This window comes from Sphaerodactylus townsendi, linkage group LG03, assembly GCF_021028975.2.
Source record: "Sphaerodactylus townsendi isolate TG3544 linkage group LG03, MPM_Stown_v2.3, whole genome shotgun sequence".
NCBI classification, from domain to species: Eukaryota; Metazoa; Chordata; class Lepidosauria; order Squamata; family Sphaerodactylidae; genus Sphaerodactylus; species Sphaerodactylus townsendi.
The window spans coordinates 127,459,918-127,479,267 of record NC_059427.1 but is presented as its reverse complement, the minus strand read 5'-3'; the positions used below and the strand labels follow the sequence as shown (position 1 = coordinate 127,479,267).

General features: G+C 40.4%; 1 protein-coding gene across 6 annotated transcripts in view; it reads right to left on the bottom strand.

The window, feature by feature from the left end:
• RPTOR (regulatory associated protein of MTOR complex 1) overlaps positions 1-19,350 on the bottom strand; it is a 458,205-nt gene that overhangs the window by 392,385 nt on the left and 46,470 nt on the right. For all 6 annotated transcript variants that reach the window (XM_048488432.1, XM_048488434.1, XM_048488435.1 and 3 more), the window contains exon 2: positions 16,652-16,754. In XM_048488432.1, the coding sequence (XP_048344389.1) occupies positions 16,652-16,754 (103 nt within the window). The remainder of the gene's footprint in view (positions 1-16,651; positions 16,755-19,350) is intronic.

Below are 19,350 nucleotides of genomic sequence, written 5' to 3'. Positions count from 1 at the left end.
GGAAATCCAAGTAGACATGTCCACTGGTTTCCCCTTATCCACATGCCTGTTTACACCCTCAAAGAACTCTAGTAAGTTTGTAAGACAGGGCTTGCCTCTGCAAAAGCCATGCTGACTCTTCCTCAGCAGGTCTTGCTTTTTTACATGTTTAATAATTTTATCTTTAATGACAGATTCTACTAATTTACCAGGAACAGATGTCAAACTGACTGGCCTGTAATTTCCTGGGTCCCCCCAGACCCTTTCTTAAAGATTGGTGTGACATTGGCTATCATCCAGTCTTCAGGGATGGAGGCTGATTTCAGGGATAAGTTGCATATTAAAGTCATTTAACTTAGCAGATCTAATTCTTAATGCTTCAGATAAGAATTTTGCCACAGATAAGGTTAATTAAAAAACTTTATCCTCCAAGAGATATTTTACCAAGAGTGGTTCAGAATATAAAGATCTTTAGTTTATCCAAGGCAGTATCAATTTCTCGCGAGGCAGATGATACCAAGAAAGATGGGTAACACCATTTCAATATCATTATTAATGCATGGACATAACCTGTATTCAAAGGGAATTCAAAGGGAAAAATTGGAACAACTACTGCCAATTTCCAAATTGATGGTATTTTACCTGATGTATTTATTGATGTAAATAAGGCTGCTAATAATGGCACCCACCAATGTTTCTTTTTATTAATTCTGAGGAGGTCTTATCAATTCCAGATGTCTTGCCTTTCTTAAGCTTTTTTATCTGATCAAAAATTTCGCCCTCACTTACAGGGCCCCACTCAGGAGCAGAGTTTAATATTTTTTCCTGGACTAAATACCGAGATTACATTGGTATTATCTTGTTCTGCAAACATTTTCCTTAAATGGTCTTCCCATACCTGGGAAGGTATGTTATAGCTTGGTGCAGTATTTTCAGTCAAAATGACTCCTCTCACAAGATTCCAAAAAGCCTTGGTGTTATTATTTATTGACGCTTCCATCAGTAATGCCCAGGCATTGTCACAATCTTGTTGTTTCTTAATTTTCAACAACTTAAAATATTCTTTTTTTTTCAGTAAGATATAATCATCAGGCAGCTTACTGATCCCCAACTCCTGTAAGCACGGAAGGTATCATTTAGTTATTTCATTAACTTCCAGCAATCCTTATCAAACCATTTGGGACTGACCATTTATTTTCTTCCCTATATTAACTCTTATCTCGGTTAGTTTCTCACTTAGATTTTGAGACCATTTAATTGGAACCCTCAGCACAAAAGGTAATTTGTTTAATGAAGTTCTAGTATGGTGTGATCTGCCATGAGAAGCAATTTTTAATATAAGAGGAAGATTATCACTCTCAGTTCTAGGTTTACCTGAAAAATATTCAGTCACAATATTGGTCACTAGATCTTTAGAAACCAGACCATAGTCTATAACACTCATGCCCTTTGTGTTTGCAAATGTGTAGTCACCATTTTGAGCTGCTGATACTGAACCAATTAAAATCATTAGCTCTAATCTATTACAAAAAGCAACCAAGGAAGAGCCCGCATAATTAGCAATTTGATCTTTTGATTTTCTTTCCAACAAGGGGATTTCAGGTTTTTCAGAAATTTATTGTTTGGTCCTATTTTAGTATTTAAATAGCCCATAAATAATAAGATCATTATTTACATATTTTGAGATTATATTCAGAACAAACTCTTTGAATTTGTACCAAATTACTTCAATTGTTTTTAAGGATTTCAATGGAGGTATATATGTTGATAGGATAATATACTTTTTCCTTTCAAGATTTAAGACTATGCCACATGCCCTCTGATCAAAATGTTTGATTCTATGTATATAACTACTTAGCTCCTAGGAAACTAAAGCTGTTTCCGCACACACACGGAAATGCCCCTACACCAGCATGAATTGTGCCGGTGGAGGCTCAAGCACTGCTCGCACAGCAGTGTGCAAGCAGCCCCAGCTTTCTCCCCAGAGGGAGAGGTGGTTCCGCATGGAGTCGCCTCTCCATCGGCCCCCTCCACTCACCGTCCCGTCCAGCGCTGCTCTGGAGGGCTGGAGGGACATGACCCCTGGAGGTCGGAGGGCAGCATGGGTGTGTTCCCCAGCCCTCCAAAGCGACGCTGGACAGGATGGTGAGTGGAGGGGAGGGGGAAAATGGCATCTTCCCAGCAGTGCGGTTCACATTGCGCTGGTGGGAAGACGATGCTTTTAAAAAATCGCACTTGATGAGCGAGGTTTAAAGCGCCTTCTTCACGCCGCTCTGGGGCTGCCAGGACGGCACTGCTGCTTCAGTGCGAACGCTTCCCCAGGGATGGCATTTTTGCTTTTAGATCATGAACTTTATAACTATCTAGGGAAATATCCTTTAGACACCATGTTTCTTGCAAGAGAATAACAGATATGAGATAAACGTGCCAAAGAAACAGCAGGGGTTGCACAAAAACCAAAAAGAAATATACCGTTGCACACTAAAGCTGCATAATTGACATTCAGTTATATTTTTTAACTTATACTAGCAATAAAAATACATCATGTATCACAGTGCAAATCACCCATCCCATAAGGTGTATATACAGTAATCTGTTCTTACCCTTATAAACATGAATATATATATCAATAAACCAAGCATCTACAGTCTTTTTATAATGAGATATTGTCTATGTTTTTCGTACAGTTGACTACACTTTATACTTTACATTGCAAATGTATGACTCACCTGTAAGAAAAACATAGACAATACGAAGTATTATGTCAATATCCTTGAAGACTGTATTTCATTATAAAAAGATTGTAGATCCGTGGTGGTGAACCTTTGGCACTCCAGATGTTATGGACTACAATTCCCATCAGCCCCTGCCAGTCAGGCCAATTTGCCATTCTGGCAGGGGCTGATGGGAATTGTAGTCCATAACATCTGGAGTGCCAAAGGTTCACCACCAGTGTTGTAGATGCTTGGCATAAATTTACTCTCCCAGTCCACCACATTCCATAAAATAAATTTTAGGTCTTCAATTTCTTTAGACAGTTGGTGTCAGTCTACTGGTGTAATTTGTTCTAATGAATTTTCTTTTTCTATGAAGACGCAGCCATTTTGGTGTTTTTTCTCTTTTTTGTGGGGTTGTTCTTTCATCTTTTTTACTGGAATTTGGGCATCCATAATTGGGTATGAGTTTACAGAGGAACTCACAATTTCAACTCATTTAAATTGCAACTCATCATGAGCACTGATTAGTTAATCATTATCCTGTAGAGAGGTGTCTAAATCTCCTATTTGTTGGGCAACAGGTATAACCTGAGCTTCACTTATCAAAAAGTTATTGTGCTTTCTCAGGTCCTTGATTTCTGTAGATGGGACTACATCTGGCCATTCCAACAATGGCTGTTCTGCTCTTAAAATTGAGGAAATATATACATGGGATAGTTCAGCCCATTTTTTCCTCTTTGATCACATTAAATTTCCTGTTAGACAGAACTTGATTGGACCAGCTATCTATTTCCATTTCCATGGTCAGGTTACAGCTTGAGTGTTGAGCTATTTGTATCAATATCAGAGATTCATTGTTGAACTCTTCCAGCAGAGGTGAGTCTAGTATGATAGGATCATCCCGACTGTTTATACAGCCTGATTGAATTGTGGTCTGCTTTTTTGATGTTGAAGACCTTTTGTTCTTCATACGCTTGAGTGTTTCTAGTCTGTTTATAATTCCCTCTTGTTTTTCTGCTGGTCAAGATAGAAAGGATTCTTTAAGTTTTTCCTCTAATATTAGTAGTTTCCATTGGATAACTCATATTATGGGTATCCAAGAATTTCTTCTGACCAGTGAAATCAGATATTCTCTTATTTAGCTCCAAGGGATTAATTTGGGATCTTTTAGCTTCCTTTGTAGTTTGTTGTGTATTTCCTTTTTGATCATGTTTTACATTGGAAAAGAGTGGGCAAATAAGAGTGTCCTTAAAATCCCAGGTCAGAAACACACCCTTAGAAACTAAAAAAGTCCTTTTGCGTAACATTATTAAGGGGATTCTGTTAGAGTTAGATGTCAGGATCACTCTAGGATGTTGTTTTGTGGATTCCAGAGCTTCCACAGTTTGTAGATTTATAAAATTTATTTCACTCTTTAACAGTTCCCTGAAGTTTCTTCTTGCAGCTGTAGAATTACTCCAGTTTGGAATTCTTCCTCTGTAGTTACACACAGTTAAGCATATCTTGTTTGGAGCCCTTATCAGATTACTCGAGTCCCCTACTAAGTTCTTTTTCAAAAGGAAATTGAAGAATGTTTCTTTAACAGATCAGGTTGTTTCTTTAACTGCCTCTACGCTACATCTTCTGAGTTCCCCTTCTGTTTGGTAATTTCTTCCATTTTACTATTTAATAATTTTAAGTCCTTGTATATGTGTTCAACTGTGATCACTATAAGGGATAAGAGACTGGTAAGTTATTTCCATTTGTAGATGATGTTGAGTTGGTGCCAGTTCATTTACAATACATTCCTCAGCTTTCTTGATGTTTATCTTCTCTTTCAGATTGCTTATTACATCTCTAGGGTGCTCATTTGATTTTCTGTTTACTTCCGCATTACTACTGGATGTAACAGTGGCATTTTCTAAGTCTTTATCCATTAGAACTTCAAAACGATTGGCAGTATTCACTTGAATAAAATCCATTATTTTTTATTGTTTAGCAAAGGTGCGGGGAGTTTTCTTCCAACTCCCTCAGTTCTTCCAACAGAGCTTCAGAAGGACTCAAATACAGAACTATTAAGGTGGGTTTAAGTTAAAACCAGTCTACACCAAACTAAATATTTTGCTACCATACTATCTTGCAGTTACACAGAGAAGAAAAAAATGACAAATTTCAATTTTCTTAAGCCAAGCCAATTTTAGTATGCCTGTAGAAAAACTATTCTCCTCCACAAACAATTATCTCCACCTGCACTATCACTCATGAGATGCTTGCACAGAAAACCAGCAACTCACTCCCAAATGCACAAATCACAAGACTACTTCTGAGACTGCACTGTGACTACAGCAATACTTTGAATACTGTAAAACCACTACCCTTCCAGCTCCATGACTCACTTCTAAAATACCAGTTTTCATTTTCACGAGCTACAAATTCCCAGGTGCTTTGCACAATCAGGTATGGGGCATTCACTTACTCTCAACAGTGGTGGTGCAGTACAGTCAGTTTCATCTCATAGCACAAACACCTCTAAAATAGGTCAACAACTGGTAGCATATGGTGTAAGTGATCAGACCCCTCCTCCCACTAAGGAGTGTCACGAAGACATGGGAATCAAAGACTGGCCTAAGAGTAAGGCACTACTCTCCCCAAAATGGATGCCTCTCAGAGAGTTTTCGAATCAATCTTGTGTGTAAAGCCTGGACAAGAATGTGGTTGACCACTAAAGGTCACTTAATCAGAACTCCAAGCAGAGCACTACTTGTACCCATCACAGTAAGCTATCAGTATTCAAGAGAATAGTCCAGGCATTCTCTTGGATCCTGATGACTCATCAAGTCTCTCCTGTTTTTTGTTCAAACCATGGAAACCAATCAATTCTTTGTCTCTGGCTTCCCTGACAGCTAACCTCACACCATCTCAGGACCCATCCTAGGATATTGGTCCTTTGGCAATTCATAGTGTGCATGTGTGTATTCTGGATCTGGGAGTGTACCCCCACTTGCATGTGAGCTCTTTTCTTTACTCCTGGAAATGCTGGCCATTTTCCTCTTCAGTTCTGCTTCCACTGGACTAGTAACTATCACCCATTTCAGAAACCCTATTCAACTGTCTCCCTTTTCTCTTAGTCAACTCTTGTATATTTGGTGTGTGTATGTTCAATGCTTAAAATATATTCTTGTTTTACTATTTTTATTCTTTAATTAAACTAATATAATTATACAATTGCTTGATCATTTGAGAGTTTTCACCCAGGACTATCGTAATATACATAGGTTATCGATCCAGTTGCCCCTTTCACTCTCTGTCTGCAGCTAATTCCTCCAACTAATGTGGGTACTGCATGCTTAGGGTAACAATCGGTCCACCACTACCACCTGGAATGTATCCATCTGCCCCACTGCTGGCAATGTCAGAGGAAAGAGAGAAGCAAAAACAAGGAGCATCTCAGAGGACAAGGAGCAAACAAGGAGCAATGTCAGAGGAAAGAGAGAAGCCAAAACAAGGAGCATCTCTGGCAATATGACTTGATGGCAGAAAATTTTGGAGGCCTATGACTTAGGGCTCTGGTCTGAAACCCTCCTGTCCCTCCTTTTACGATCTAAAATTAGGGGTTTCAAATGGTATTGTGAGCCATATTCAAAACAACACATTGGTATGGCCCTGAATATTGCTAATATAAATTAGTTGCTCCTGCATGTCAGATGAATGGCATCTTATCTGATTGAAGAGAGGTGTCCAGGGGGTGCCACGGGGCCCAATTTTGGGCCCATACTTTTCAATATTTTTATAAATAATCTCGATGAGGAGGTGAAGGGACTATTCATTAAATTTGCAGGTAACACCAATTTGGGAGGAGTAGCAAGCATACCAGAATGCTGAAGTTAGTTACCAAGAGCCTGTCAGAACAAGGGAGAGCAGGTTAGAAGTCCAAGAAATGAAGGTGAAACCATATTACCAGAAATTGCTCCGAGAAACAAAAGCCTTGCCCCACAGAAGTGACTGCTGCAACCCCATAAAGGTTCTGCATTACAATAACTGGAAAAAGTGTAAGAGAGCACTTTGACCCGACAAGGAGAACACTTAGAGGGGAGGGGTTAGGAAAGAATTCTTGTCTCCATAAAAACTGCTTCCTTCCTTGCTCAGCAGTCCTTTCTCATACTGTCAGAATCACAGTGATGCCACACTTGTGGTAAATTTGAAGCAGAAACAGGATCATTCCCAAATTGCACTCTGAAACATTAAGTTGAATTTGTTTTTATGCATGCAAAGAACAGCTAATGAGACACGGAAGAAGTACCTCCAGGGACGAATTATGTCTTTGAGGGCTCTGAAATGCCACGGGGAATATTATGTGTTTAATGTGACCGGCATGACACAATGAAGAAAAAGCATGACTTTGCTGCCAACTGCTGTACCTCCGGCAGCAGCCCTAGATGAAAAGAACAAAAGAGAATGGAGCAGACATTCTCCTATTTAACATACTGAAAATTTTCATTTCATAACGTCTGCTCTGAGCCAGTCTGCACCTCAAAGATGATTTTTGGTCAGAACAAAAATGTAAATATGACAAAACAGCTTCTATCTAAGTATCTTTAAAAAAAGATAGCACTTGCCCTATCAGTAATCTACACAAGGATCATGATAATAGATTGGGCCTTGTGTAGATCAGTAATCTACACAAGGATCATGATAATCTACACAAGGATCATGATAATAGATTGGGCCAATAGATTGGACTGCATCTAAAAGTATGTTCCTATATATGCAGTAGATTCTTAATTGCTCTTGACTGCCAGTATTGTTTAGTAGCAAAAATGCAAAACCTGGACTAACTCCCTTCCCTGGGCTGAAACCCCTACTCGGGCCAAAATTCACTTAGTAAACCTTGGCCAGCCACTGACTCTCAGCCTAACAGGGCTATCCTACCTAATAGAGCTGTTACAAGAATAAAGGGAGGGAAACCTCATAAAATGCCTCACCTGAGGTCTTGAAGAACACTGTAATTTTCACTTTCAGAGGGGTTCAGTTGGCCTTTGCTGGATTTGTTAAGAACTTGGGGGTTATACTGAACCTAGCATTACTGCTGAAGAAGAAGGTTAGTGCACTTGCAAAAAAAATGCTTTCTTCAAACTTAGTTTTAGCCTGGCAGCTCCCTACCTTGACTTAGCCAATCTGGCCATCCAGATCCATGCCACAATATCATCAAGACTGCACTCTACAGAGGTTATCTGGAACGTGGCTGGGTGGTTTGAATCCATCAGGGACTCCTAATTCACTGACTTCCTTTTTGCGATGAAACATCGTTATTGATTAAGGAAACATAGACTGATGATTTGCTACTAAATAGTTTCCACTCATTTTCAATTGGGGCAGAACCAAAGAAGCAGCACAGAAGAGCAAAAGGGGGCCTAGTCTCTACTACTCTTCCTGCCACATGAAGGCCCGTTCTTTTGTTCAAGACATATGCCACGGCAGTATTAATTCACCTCAAACCCTGCTGATAATAAATGCTTATGTGTCCTCAGATTAGAGCCCCATGGGCTGAACTGGAAACCAACATTGCTGACCTTACACTGCTAAATTAAATTGCATTTGTAGTTCTACGAGTTCTTGAAGTACCTAACCATCAGAGGGCCTTTACTTTGGCAGAGGGCCTCCCCTCAGCTGTCCTTGAAGTTCAAGATAAGAAGATTCCTTACCTGAACAGATGATGTCCTTGTGAACCTGTACACACAGAAACAATGTGTGTTTTCAATGCCAGTACTTTAAAGATGTAAGCACTAGTCTAATTTCACCATTGCTGCATAGATTCCTAGGTTGCACGCACAGGACAATTCTGTACTTCTTAGATGTTTACAGATACTGATCCTGCTATAACATACAGTTTTGCCAGATTTTCTGCAGCACCTATTCCTCTTTTTAGTTTCTAAGATTTTTGTTGTATTTAACATTTATGTTCTTATCCCGCCCTTTTTATGCTCCTATACTTTTTAAGAAATGTTCCCATCCCTTCCCTGCAGATCCTTTTAGATATATATTTATTGTTTTAATACACCTTATGGCTTTTAACTGTTGTGTCTTATCCACTTTATACTGTTCTATAACTGTAATAAAGATTGATCTGATTTCATTTTGACTACATAGGTCAAGTCTGAGATTCTAGTTGGTGCAGAATGCTACAATTTGATTTTGATCAGGAGCTAGGTGAAGCATACATATTATACCAGTTCTGCAGTACTCCATTGGCTTCCCATCAGTTATTGGGCTGAATTCAAAGTATTGTCCATTACATACAAAGTCCTTCATAGCCTTGGACTCTACAGAAAAATGATGTGGCCCATTATCGCCAGTCTCTAACCTGCCCTTTCTGAGCAAAGTGATTGAGAAAGCTGAAGTAGACAAACTCCAGGTCTTCTTGGATAACTTATTGGCTTTAGAATCTAGTTTTCATTCACACAGCAGCAATTTTCCCTACCTCCATGGCAGCCATTTCTCCCCATCACCATCACTGAGGGGCATTTTTGTTTTTTAAAACTCAGAACATATTTATATTGATATAATATTGTAACAATCTGTGTATAATTTTCTGTATTCTCAGTTTCTTTTGTTAAGTTACCAGTAGTCTCTAGCTCCTTAACATTATAACAAAATGCATTTGCTGATTTAAAAACAAAACTAAAGGGCTGTAGTGATGTAGTGGGGCACTAAAACTCTAAGAAAACGATCCATGTGAAAGCCTGGTTTTGCTACACTGTATCAGCTGCTGTGTAGCAACAGTGTGGAAACTACACTAGCCTGTCCCCATGAGGCAGGGGCGTAATGCCCATTGGGCAAGTGGGCAGTTGCCCAGGGCACCCCCTTGTGGCAGGCGCCAAAAATGCAGGGCTCGTTTGTGGGTTTTTTTGTAATTTAGTGGGTTTTCCGTTTTTGGCCTGCAGGGGACGCAGTTTTCAGGCTAGCACCACCATAATTTCAAGGATGTTTCAGGAGACTCTCCTGATGCTATCACCCAGGTTTGGTGAGGTTTGGTTCAGGGAGTTCAAAGTTATGGACTCCCAAAGGGGGTGCCCCATCCCCCATTGTTTCCAATGGGAGCTAATAGAAGATGGGGGCTACACCTTTGAGGGTCCATAACTTTGGACCCCCTGAACCAAACTTCACCAAACCTGGGAGGTATCATCAGGAGAGTCTCTTACTGATACCACCCAGATTTGGCAAGGTTTGGTCCAGGGGGTCCAAAGCTATGGACTCCCAAAGGGGGTGCTCAATCACCCATTGTTTCCAATGGGAGCTAACAGAAGATGGGGCTACACACCTTTGAGGGTCCATAACTTTGGTCCCCCTGAAGAAAACTTCACCAAACCTGGGTGGTGTCATTAGGGAAGGGAAGTCTCCAAAAGATAAGCCTCCTGAAAGTTTCCAGTTGCTGCTAAGCTTTACACCCTATTGCACCCCTGGACACAGCAGGCACCCTCCAAATTTCCCCAGATTTTCCTTTCAAACCCCCCCCCCCTTTGGCATGGATTTAAAGGGAGAATCTGAGGTCCCCAGTTTAAACATTGAAAATGATGCTGTTTCAAGGTGGGGGAGAATCAACCCCAAAATAGCATCACTTTCAATGTTGTTTAAACTGGGAGCCCTAGATTCTCCCTTTAAGGTGGATTTAAAAGGAGAATCTGGGCTACCTAATTTAAACACCATTGAAAATGATGCTGTTTGGGGGTGGATTCCAGCATCACCTGTTTAAACTAGGGAGCCCAGATTCTCCTTTTAAATGCACCTTAAAGGGAGAATCTGGGGTTCCCAGTTTAAATAACATTGAAAGTGATGCTGTTTCCCCCAATTGGGGGGACTGGATACAACACCATAAAATGTTTTCATAGCAGTAATAAAACATTTTGAAAGCATTTTGAAAATGTTTTTTAAAAATTATTTCTGCTGTGTGGCATGGCCTATTGCTGTGTTCAGATTTGTGAGTTGGGGCATGTTTTATAATGTGATGGTGACTTTGAAACGACCTGGTGTAAAAAATCATTGTTTGGTCATGGTGGGGGAGGGCAGCTGCCCATGGGGGGGGGGCGCCAAACTCCAGTTTGCCTAGATACACCACTGGGCGTAGCTACAAGGGGCCGGGTGTGTGTGTGCTGCACTGGGTGCATCTGCTACTTGGGAGTGGGCATCAAACCCACAGGTTTTGCCCAGAGCTCCAGTTTGCCTAGTTACACTACTGCCATGAGGAAAGCACGTGATCAAAGTGGAAGTAGAGGCACTGTTAGGAGTAACTGGCAAGGAAAGAGATGACCAACAGCTTATTCCTGTGTGGTGTAGTGCGAATGTTCTCAGAAGTACCTGCATTACAGCTTGCACCAAGACCCTATAAGAATGTATTCCTGCCCCTGCCATTGTTAGCATCAGCAGAGGCTTTCTGGCAAATAATGATGTTATCCAGTTACTGACTTTATTACACTGAAATAATAATTGCATTTGACTTGCTCCACTAGCAACAATATGAAAAAGTCAGACAAGCAAAAACCCCAAAAGAATATGAGGTCTAGCAAGTATGCATCATCATTACCATTAACAACTGAAACAAGTTAGGTTCCCAACAACTCTGGCTTCACAATGATATCCAAACTCTTAACAGTACTTTTAGAATGGAGGAAAGAATGAAGGATCCCCAATAGAACAGAGCATTTACTGCTCTGTTTTTCCTCCCCTTATGCATTATTTTACCTGTCTCTGCTACCATTTTGGCCATGATTAAGGCAAAGAAAAAAGAGGCTTTTTTCAGTTAACCTGTTTCTAGAGGTCTCAAAAAACCCTTGCCATATTACCAGCCTTGCTTTGATGCATAGCCTCCATTAGGGGATGTATAAAGAAAGAGACTTCACTCCAATGACACTGCTTCTGTTCAGTATTCAATTCATTTATAACACTGTTGAACAGAGGGGTTTTTTTTTCTTCACATGGTATAAGGTATATATCTTTCTCAATGACATTTTCTACACTCTTTATTGTGACACTTGATTCTTAAAGTAAAACCAGAATGAAGAACAGGGATCATTTCTCTATAAAAAGGGAGAGGAAATATTACAGAAAAACACTGTCTATTACCTGGAATGAAACCTGCATGTCCAGCAACTCTAGCTTCCCAAAAGATGGATGCTACAGCGCTTTGCAACTCATTCAGGGCAAATTACAAAAGATATGTACACCTATCCTTCACTCCCTTTCAAGACATAAGTGCATCTTCATTCCAATATTAAGCCCCGAGAGACATAAAACAGATTTAAGGGAAAGCAAAAGGAACAAAAAAAATTTAAAAGATTATCTGGAGGCTATTAAAATACTACATTTTAAATTGTGTGTGTGCAGAAAGGTATAGATGCAGACGACTACCTAATGTGAGTTTTTGGTTTCTGACAGAAGGGCTGGGCTGCTGCGATGGCAGTGTAATTTGTGTCTGTTAATTTTCTTTGCACTCCCTCCTGCTCCATGACACCGCAATCTCTGTTTGTTTGCTTTCTTTGCTTAGCATGCACTCTATGTGTGTGTGAGAGTGAGTAAGCTCTTAAGGCCCTGGCTCCAGCCTGGTGGTACAAATTGCCTGGTGATGTCAGGGCCCTGCAGGAAGTATGTTAATTCCGCAGGGCCCACAAGACATGGCTGTTCCACCAGGCCTTTCCCAACTAGCCAGCCGGATGATTGTAACATCTTTCAGTCTCTGGGGGGAGGGGGAGGAAAAAAGGGGTGGGAGGTGGGAGGGATAAATATATGCCATCTATCTTAGCATTTTTAACATTTTTAAATTTTGAATTTTAAATTTAAATTTTAAATTATTGTTAGGATTTATATTTTAATGTTTATTGTTCTGGAATGTTTAATATATGTTGTAACCTGCCCAGAGCCATTTGGGGATGGGGTGGGATATAAATCGAACCAATAAATAAATAATGGTGTCACCTCACAAATGGGTGAGACAGGCAGCTGCTTGTTCACATACATTCTCAGTGGGGGCTCCCACCTTATGAAGCCAACTGCCTGGGAAGCTCAGAAAGACTCCCCTCACTCATGTCACTCCACAAAATGTGCAAAACTGTAATGTTCAAGAGGATATTTTTAGAAGGAGAATTGGAGAGAATTGGAGAAACAGAAGGAGAAATGTGTACGAGAGAAATGGCCTTAACCCTGAGGCCACCTAATACGAGAGGGATGGTTTCCTTGCAAAGCACCAAGAGATGCAAGAACAGCTGGAGATTTGTATTCAAACCTCAAACATAACCAAAATAAGCACATGATGATGAGTGACAACAGAAGTAAGTGGTGACCACGTTTATGTTTTACGCAGAAATAGTTGCAAAGTATATGACTTTCATAGCATAGTCTTTTAATTCTATTCTTTACACGTTCCCTCTATCATTGTGTGTGGGGGGGATGATACATATAGCCCTCTCTAATTACAGATTTTAAGGTCAAAAAATACATCTGGAATTTCAGTCACAACTGCAGCATCATGTGTAGCTTAATCCTTATCAAAGTTCAAGGCTGAAACTATTTTAATATCTTTTGGAAACAATCACACTGTAGGATATATGTACATATCGATATGTGCCTATAGATATTTCCCATGACTTTCAATAATTCAGTGCAGATTTTGTATACCCAAAATATAGCAACTGTCTTTTCTCTTTTTTCGCCTTGGTCACCAAAACAAACCAAAACAAATACAAAACAAACCCCACTCAAATACACATATGTATACATTGGTTAACTATAAGATATACATAAACATTATTCAAGTTTCCATGGGGAGAGCATCAGTGCAGCTTTGATCCTAAATCATAAGAGCATTTTTTCCAGAGAAAGGTTCTGCTGCATATCAGTGAATTTGGATCCTCTTAGGAATCATTGATAAAATCAATGAATTTATAAAATAGCTACACAATAAAGAAAATGGTGCCTAATGCTGTGGGTGGCTCTCTGCAATGTCTTCAGTCCAGTAATCAGTATTATGATTTCAAATGAAGATTCCTTTAGTTAACCGTTCCTGTTCAGATGTCTGAGCACCAATGTGCCAAAGAACTTGGGTGAACCAAAAATTCCTTTAATTATACCCTAACCATCTATCAGAGCCTCAGTTTAGGGACAAGGGTTTTAGGGACAAAATGGTCTTTATCTGCTGGTTGTTGTGGGTTTTCTGGGCTGCGTGGCTGTGATCTGGTAGATCTTGTTCCTAATGTTTCGCCTGCATCTGTGGCTGGCATCTTCAGAGGTGTATCACACAGGGAAGTGTACACTTCACTGCAGAGAAGTGTTCCATCTTCTAACAACTGCTTTTTCTATAGCAATCCCAAATGCTTTCCTAGCTGTCTGCTGCTAAGGTAAGCAAGCAGCAGTGGGCTGGGGAAATATATGTTCCAACCCTCCTGGACACTGGAAAACATTTTATGGGGAAACCAATAACATCTACACAATTCTGTGCTGCTTATGCAGCAGCTGAAGCAAGCAGCTGGAAAGATCTTGTCTACACAAAAAGATACTAGGTATCATATCTCCCTGCCTCCTTCCCATTGACCAATAAACCTAGGGACACCAATTAACGCCAACTGGACAATAGTGACTGCCAAGGTATGGGGTTCTCCTTCAGACCATTAGGAATCTCAATATGCTACTTAATAGGAAAAATACTGAACAGAACTATACCCTATGAGCACTGCATTAACATTCATTTTAATGTATTGTCGAAGGCTTTCACGGCCGGAATCACTTTGGGGCATGTGTGGTTTCAGACTGTTGTGGCAGTGTTCTAGCAGTATTCCTCTCTGGCCGTTTAGCCTGCATCATGGCATCTTCAGAGGGATCTGGATGCGCAAGATCCTCTGAAGATGCCAGCCACAGATGCAGGCGAAACGTCAGGAGAGAATGCTGCTAGAACACGGCCATACAGCCCGGAAACCACACAGCACCCAAATTCATTTTAATGTTTGTTGGCACTCCAAATACTAGCATTATTCCATTGCTCACTGTTACAACCCTTGTTTGTGGTTTTGGGAATCAAAGTCTCTGAACAGCAAGGAAAAATCTATAGTTATCTTTATACCATTTAACATGCATGCATAAAACTGTGAGACTCTGTTAATAGCTCTGCAGTAAATGCCTAAGTCATTTTTTAAACCTACTGCCTTCTTAGCAACTGTATTAAATCCAACGTCACAGTAGCTTTTAACGATCACAACGACAAAAAAGTGAAAATGACAAGAGAGAAAATACTCAGGCCACATAGAGCAAGAGGCCTCCCTTGTTAAGTCAGAACCTCACATTTACTTCCTCATCTCATTTGCAGTATTTCTTAGGTGTTATTAGCCTATTAGAGTATTTGCCCTTATTAAAGCAACAGACCTAACACAGGAGATTATCTGAACCAATTTCATAATGAATAAAAACTCACACTGGAAAATGCTTAATTGGGAGAGGGAGGGGGTTGATTTCACACTGAGCTGAGTGATACAGTAAACAGAACTTCATTTGGAGTTCAGAAATGCTCAAAAGGTTTTTATTCTTTGCCAAGATGAATTTATCAAAATGATCACAATCTATTTTTGTCCAGCTTCAAATGCTGAAAAAAATCCACACTTCAATGACCCCAGAACTAAACTGAAACACTGATTTAAAAAAAAAAAAAACTGCTGCAGGCTTTATGAAATATTTTCATACAGATGCATATATTTATAAAACTGTCTTTCAAGGATAATACACAAAATATCTCACCTAATCAATGTTCATTAGGGCCCATTTGCTCACAGAGAAGAAAGAATACCCATACAGGAATCAAGAAAAATCCAGTTCCCACAAGCAGTATAAACAAAGGAATTTTCAAATAAATAAATAAAATGAAAAATTTATTACAAGATGATTTTATTGACAGCGTCCAAGTTAAGAAAGTTATTGCCCATGCTCCCAACTAGCTGAAACCTGTATGCCTTCACAGTCAAAAACTGCCCATGACACAGTTAATTTATTTTACTATACAGTAAAATAGGTTTACTCATGAATTAATTAAAATCATGCAGAGTCTAAAGAGTCTTAATGGGCAGTTTTAAAAGAATTAAAGAAAAAAGCAGCATACTACCAGATAACTGTATGAGATTTCTATTACAAGATCATTCACAATGGCTAATTTTGCACAGATCAAATTTTGGCAGATATTATCCTCTCGGTAGCCCAAGCATGGAGAGACAAATATACATCCAAGCATGTTTTTTCTCAACAAAGGATTTCCAAAATAGCCCCAAATGGCTTGGAGCAGGGGTCTGCAAACTGTGGCTCTCCAGATGTTCATGGGCTACAATTCCCATCAGCCCCTACCAGCATGGCCAAGTGGCAGGGCTGATGGGAACAGTTTGCAGACCCGTGGTGGGGGATTCACAGGTCTAAGAGGCCATCTCTTCCCCTGCAAGCCACTATATAAACAGAAAGCTCTCTTACGGTTATATACTTATGAAAGGAGGCATGTACAGAAATGTTCTTGATTATTTGGATCCCTCACAGATTTCTGCAGGTGTGTGTGTGGGGGGGAACTTTTTGCCTGCCATGGGATATACCTACTTACCCTACCTAAACTATTCCTGGGGGACCCTATGATCCCAGAAGCAGAATTTGGAGGGGATGTCAGCTGCAGGGGAATTGCCAAAAATTACACCCTATCTTACACCCATGGGAATCTATGTGGGATCCAACCACAATGTCTTCTCCACAAGTGTAAAACTTCCAGCCTCACAAACATCACCAAAACCCGAGAAGCCTTTTTTCATTTAGACTGCAAGGTGAATGAACCTGTAAGAAACATGGCAATTAAATTGAACCTTCCAAGTTAGTGTGTATTTTAAACTTGTGTTAAAAGTATGGTTACCTGCACTTGGAGTCTCAAAACAGGACATGATAGAAGTTTAAAGAAAATAATAGTATTTTCTTACCTATCCAGCACTCAAGGCGAGCGCAAGGAGTTGTCTTCACCACATCAGGGGGGTCAACACCAACATTTAGGCACAATACTAAGGCAACACTAACTGTCTTCATCTGGAAAAGAGAAGAAAATGGCATAAGCACTTTATTTGTCCAAAAAAGACTCATGTGCCTACATCCAAATACTTAGAGATGATTAAAAAGAAAGTGCAACTGAGATTCTTTTAATGCAACTGAGATTCTTACAGATGGTTAAAAAGAAAATGCAACTGAACAAGTTGAATAGTCTCACTAACAGAATGGTTCTGATTACCAGCAGGTCAAGTACATTACTTGTACTCCTAAACTAATTAGATTTGTCCATAAATCTTTATTCTAGGCAACAAGAAACTACTGAATTATTGCTGATTAGCTTCATGTTCTGAGTATGGATGTAATAAGCTATTATCTGGATGCATAAGAACATAAGAACATAAGAACAAGCCAGCTGGATCAGACCAAAGTCCATCTAGTCCAGCTCTCTGCTACTCTCAGTGGCCCACCAGGTGCCTTTGGGAGCTCACATGTAGGATGTGAACGCAATGGCCTTCTGCGGCTGTTGCTCCCGATCACCTGGTCTGTTAAGGCATTTGCAATCTCAGATCAAGGAGGATCAAGATTGGTAGCCATAAATCGACTTCTCCTCCATAAATCTGTCCAAGCCCCTTTTAAAGCTATCCAGGTGAGTGGCCATCACCACCTCCTGTGGCAGCATATTCCAAACACCAATCACACGTTGCGTGAAGAAGTGTTTCCTTTTATTAGTCCTAATTCTTCCCCCCAGCATTTTCAATGAATGCCCCCTGGTTCTAGTATTGTGAGAAAGAGAGAAAACTTTCTCTCTGTCAACATTTTCTACCCCATTGCATAATTTTTGTAGACATCGATCCTATCCCCCCTCAGCCTCTTTCTCTCCAAACTAAAGAGGTCCCAAACTGCTGCAGCCTCTCCTCATAGGGAAGGTGCTCCAAGTCCCTCAATCATCTTCTTTGTTGCCCTTCTCTGCACTTTTTCTATCTCCTCAATATCCTTTCTGAGATGCGGCGACCAGAACTGGACACAGTACTCCAAGTGCGGTCGCACCACTGCTTTATATAAGGGCATAACAATCTTTGCAGCTGCCATGCATTGAGTTGACATTCCCATGGAACTATCAACTAAGACGCCTAAATCCCTTTCCTGGTCTGACTGATAGCACTGACCCCTGTAGCGTGTATGTGAAGTTTGGATTTTTTGCCCCTATGTGCATCACTTTACATTTTGCTACATTGAACTGCATTTGCCATTTCCTAGCCCACTCACCTAATTTATCAAGAGTCCCACCTGGAGGCTCTTTCAGACTGATCCTTTCAGTGGTTCTCACCACCCTACATAATTTGGTATCATCTGCAAACTTGGCCACCACGCTACCCACCCCTACTTCTAGGTCATTTATGAATAGGTTAAAGAGCACTGGTCCCAAAACGGATCCTTGGGGGTCACCACTCCCAACATCTCTCCATTAGTGAGAGAACTTCCCATTTACACCCACTCTTTTGTTTCCTGTTTCTCAACCAGTTTTTAATCCATGTAGGACTTCCCCTCTTATTCTTCATTGCTGAGTTTTCTCAACAGTCTCTGGTGAGGGCACACTTTGTCAAAAGCCTTTTGGAAATCCAAGTAGACAATGTCTCACCAGTTCACCCCTGTCCACATGCCTGTTTACACCCCTCAAAGAACTCTAGAGTAAGTTTGTAAGATAGGATTTGTTTCCCTGCAAAGAATGCCATGCTTGACTCTTTCTCAGCAGGTCTCTTGCTTTTTCTACAATGTTTTATAATTTTATCTTTAATGATAGATTGCTGACTTCAATTTACCAGGAACAGATGTCCAAACTGACTGGCCTGTAACAATTCCCTCCTCGGTCCCCCCTAGATCCTCCTTTCTTAAAAATTATGCGTGACATTGGCCATCTCTCCAGGTCTTCAGGGATGGAGCCTGATTTCAGGGATAAGTTGCATATTAAAAGTGAGAAGATCAGCACTTTCACGTTTTCTTTTTTGCAGGCTCTTTACAGAACCTCTTAGGTGAATGCAATCTGGGGACCAGAGGGATTTGGTAACATTTGGATTTATCAATGGCTGCCAGAACTTCTTCCTTGTCTACCACTCATCTTCGCTAGTTCCTCAGATTAAACCTCCTAAGAAGCTTCTGGTTCAGGTGCAGGAATGTTCCTCACCTCCTCTTGGGTGAAGACAGATGCAAAGGAATTCATTCAAGCTTCTTTGCAATCTTCCCCTGCCATCTTTAGCACACCCTTTGTTCCCTTTGTCATCTAATGGAGCCTACCGGGCTTCCCCTTGTTGGCTTCCTGCTTTTGATGTACTTGAAGAGGCTTTGTTGCTTTGAATACACTTGATGTTCGCAGCAAAAGCCGATTCCTACATAAATCCTCCTTTGCCACAGCTAACTTGCTTCTCTTTTTGCCACCATTTGTGTTCCCTCTCATATTCTTCACTCAGTCCAAACTGGGACTTTCCGCATTTTCTAAAAGACATTTTCTTTTTTCTGATTAATTTCCTCAACCCTCTTTGTTAACCATGGTGAGGTTTTCTTTGGACTGGGTGCTGCCTTTTCTAACCTGTGGAACACATTCCAGCTGAGCTTTTATTACTGTGTTTTTAAATAACCT